General features: G+C 50.8%; 2 protein-coding genes across 4 annotated transcripts in view; both read left to right on the top strand.

The window, feature by feature from the left end:
* VPS11 (VPS11 core subunit of CORVET and HOPS complexes) overlaps positions 1–533 on the top strand; it is a 9,316-nt gene extending 8,783 nt beyond the window's left edge. Inside the window, exon 16 of the mRNA XM_007456291.1 lies at positions 12–533. Within this exon, the coding sequence (XP_007456353.1) occupies positions 12–176 (165 nt within the window). The 3' untranslated portion in view covers positions 177–533. The remainder of the gene's footprint in view (positions 1–11) is intronic.
* A 1,910-nt stretch (positions 534–2,443) lies between these two features.
* The window catches only part of HMBS (hydroxymethylbilane synthase), a 7,756-nt gene continuing 7,375 nt past the window's right edge, over positions 2,444–2,824 (top strand). The window contains exon 1 of one of the 3 annotated variants that reach the window (XM_007456290.1): positions 2,444–2,726. Coding sequence is in view for 2 of the 3 variants with exons in the window: in XM_007456287.1 (XP_007456349.1) it covers positions 2,602–2,634 (33 nt within the window). In the remaining variant the exon portion in view is untranslated. The remainder of the gene's footprint in view (positions 2,727–2,824) is intronic. The other 2 variants (XM_007456287.1, XM_007456289.1) reach the window with 2 other exon arrangements.

Below are 2,824 nucleotides of genomic sequence, written 5' to 3'. Positions count from 1 at the left end.
TTTCCCTGCAGCTCAAGTGCTCCAACGACAGCTTCTCTGTGATTGCTGACTACTTTGGCCGAGGTGTTTTCAACAAATTGACTCTGCTGACCGACCCACCCACAGCCCGACTGACTGCGAGCCTGGAGGCTGGGCTGCAGAGGGACTTGCTCATACACGCCAGGAGGGGCACTTAAGCGGCTAGTGGGAGGGGTGTGACGGTGGAGGCCCAGCAGCAGGGACACGGGGACAGAGACAGGGCTGTTGCACAGGAGTTAGGCAGACGTGCCCAGGACTCTGCTCTCATCTGATGCCATAGCCCTCAGGACTTAAGGGGACTTTCTTTTCCTGCCTCCTTCTTCAGCCAACCTGCCGTTTCTCCTGTTGACTTTTTGAGCAGTGTAGATCATTCCAGACCAGAGGGGGAGGGCACCTCAGCAACCTCAGAGTCTGGACAATAGCGGCTTTATTCTCTATCCAAGAGCACCAGGCTGTGCTTGGGTCCTGGCTCCCAGAGTCTATAAATAAAAGCATATAATGATTTCGGGGTTGAAGGATTTATTCTAGGGATTTCCTGGTGATTCTTAACTGTGCAAAATGTACTTTCCCTCTGCTCTCCTAGAGCTCCCCTTCCCTTCCTACAGAGTTCCTTAAAGATGATGTTGACAGGACTTCATTCCAGTAATGAGTGGGGCCTATGGCATCTAGTAGAGTTCAGTTGAAGAATCTCTGCAAAGGCCTGAGGCCTGAGCCCCAAGAGCAGCCCGGACTGAGGACTCTGCTCTATAGTGTGGCTGGTCTCTGTGGCTCTTGTATGGACAGAGTATTCAAGCTGGAGGCAGATTCTGGTGGGGAGCCTTGGGCTTTAAAGCCTGCCATCATAATGGGTGGGTTGGTGTCTCTCTGTATTCAGTACCAGATGATAAGCAGGATAAAAGGGCCTTTATTGAAACATTTTGTTCCCTCTTCCGAAGTTGTCAACTGAAGTTTGTGTTGCTAAGTGTCTGCGTGTAATTGGGGTTACACTGCCCGTTGGAAAATTGCTCCTATGGGGTTGTTTAATTAAAAGAAGTAACTTAAGACATTGTGGTTTAGGTAGTATTTAGAAGAGGCGGATAGAGTACACTACATTGGTAGCAGCTAAGAATACAGACTTCGGATCAGCTTGATTCTTAGTTTCACTTAGGGCAACTCTGAACCTTCTCTGAACCTCAGTTTCTTCGTCTGAACATGAGGAATTACAACATCTTTCTAGTACGGCTATTATGAAGGTCAGAGGAGCCAATCAATGGATGTGTTACTGGTCCCCAAGAGGTCAGTGACCCCTCAGTGGGTCCTTTGCCTGGAGTTGCAAATTCTGGTCAAACAACACCATGTTCGGTATAGCAGAGCAGAAACTATTCATTGATCAAGGAATGGAGAAGGGAGAGCACATGCTCTAAAGACAGCTTCTCCCCCAAGGGAGGGCAGTAAGAGGATTTAAGGGATAGGAGGCAGACATGTCATCAGGGCTCTAGGAAAGGGGCAGAGATTTCGGGGGGGTGGGGAGCTGGGGCATCACAGTCTTCCACACGGCAGGAATTTGCGCCTAGCAGAGTACAGATATCCCCCTTGGGTGGGGATCTTGGCATGGTAATGAAGCAAAGGTAACTTTAGGACACTACCAGGTCCTGTGGTCAAGTCAGAGCTAGTTCAGGGCTGTTGACCACTGCACATCTCTTAAAGCTCAGTTGCAAAACATCTCTGTCAAATACCAGGTGCTTTTGAAACACAGAGATAAGTCAAGGCCGGAATCTTGTAGCCCTCAGGCTGGTATGGATGACAGGTATCCAGTTATTTGAAAGTGGTTAATACGTGGTTATTAGTACTGTTAATGGGTAAAGCACTTTTACTCACAAGCCCTTTTCCCACTAACGCTAATAATGTGTTGCCACTCCCATTTCAGTTATTTGTCTTTAGTTGCCTACTTCAGGGTTGTAGCAGAAGAAGCACCACATAAGCTGCACTAATTGCTTGTGCCACAGCTAAGGAGATAAAGCTGTGGAATTCTGGGTGATTAGCTTTCAGAAGCAGGCCTCTTTTATTTGTAGACGTTGAGTGCAGCCTGGGGGCATGGTAAGTTGCTCAAGTAGCCTTTAACTTCCGACGCCGCATTGTAGGGTTAATCTCCTTTTCCTCTCGGCACGGCTACTTTTGGTTTATTGACGTTCCCTTGGGTGGCTGTAGGAAGGACTGCAAAGAACTTACTTTGTGGATAAATCCGGGAAGCATATCTTGGCCACTAACCGTCGGTATTCCTGGCTAGGTAAGAGTAAAAATGAACAGTTGGTGGGCCTGGGTCTCAAACGGGGAAGACCAGGGCCAGCCTGGGGGAGTAGGGGCGGTAACCCAAGGTAAGGTCTTCTCTGTTGCAATCGTTCTAATTCCCGCCCGGGGCGGGGTGTCTATCCCCTCTGGGGCGGGGCCGGAAGTGACGCAGGCCCTTAGCGGAGTCGGGAGTGTGTGGCTGCCGGAGGATTGCGAGCTCCGCGTGCGCCCAGTGCCCGGCCGGCCGGAGCCTTCGGCTTGCCCGACTCCGGAGGACAGTGGCAGCAGCCCCCGGCCTACTTCCCGTGCACAGCCATGTCTGGTAACGGCGACGCGGCTGCAACGGCGGTGAGTCCTGAGCCGGTGACCCTCGCAGCTTCAGTCTTCTGCACTAGCAGTGCCACGATTGGCCCCAAGTTGCCACTCTCCGTCGTCAATTGGTCGGGACGATTATCTGTCTGTTTTTTTTTTTTTTTTTTTGGTTTTACAGGTTTTTAAAGGGCGGAGGGCAGGGGTGCCCTGGGGGGAATCAGAGAGC

This window comes from Lipotes vexillifer, unplaced genomic scaffold (assembly GCF_000442215.2).
Source record: "Lipotes vexillifer unplaced genomic scaffold, Lipotes_vexillifer_v1.1 scaffold753, whole genome shotgun sequence".
NCBI lineage: Eukaryota > Metazoa > Chordata > Mammalia > Artiodactyla > Lipotidae > Lipotes > Lipotes vexillifer.
The sequence above is the reverse complement of the archived record's forward strand: the minus strand, read 5'-3'. Positions and strand labels throughout refer to the sequence as shown.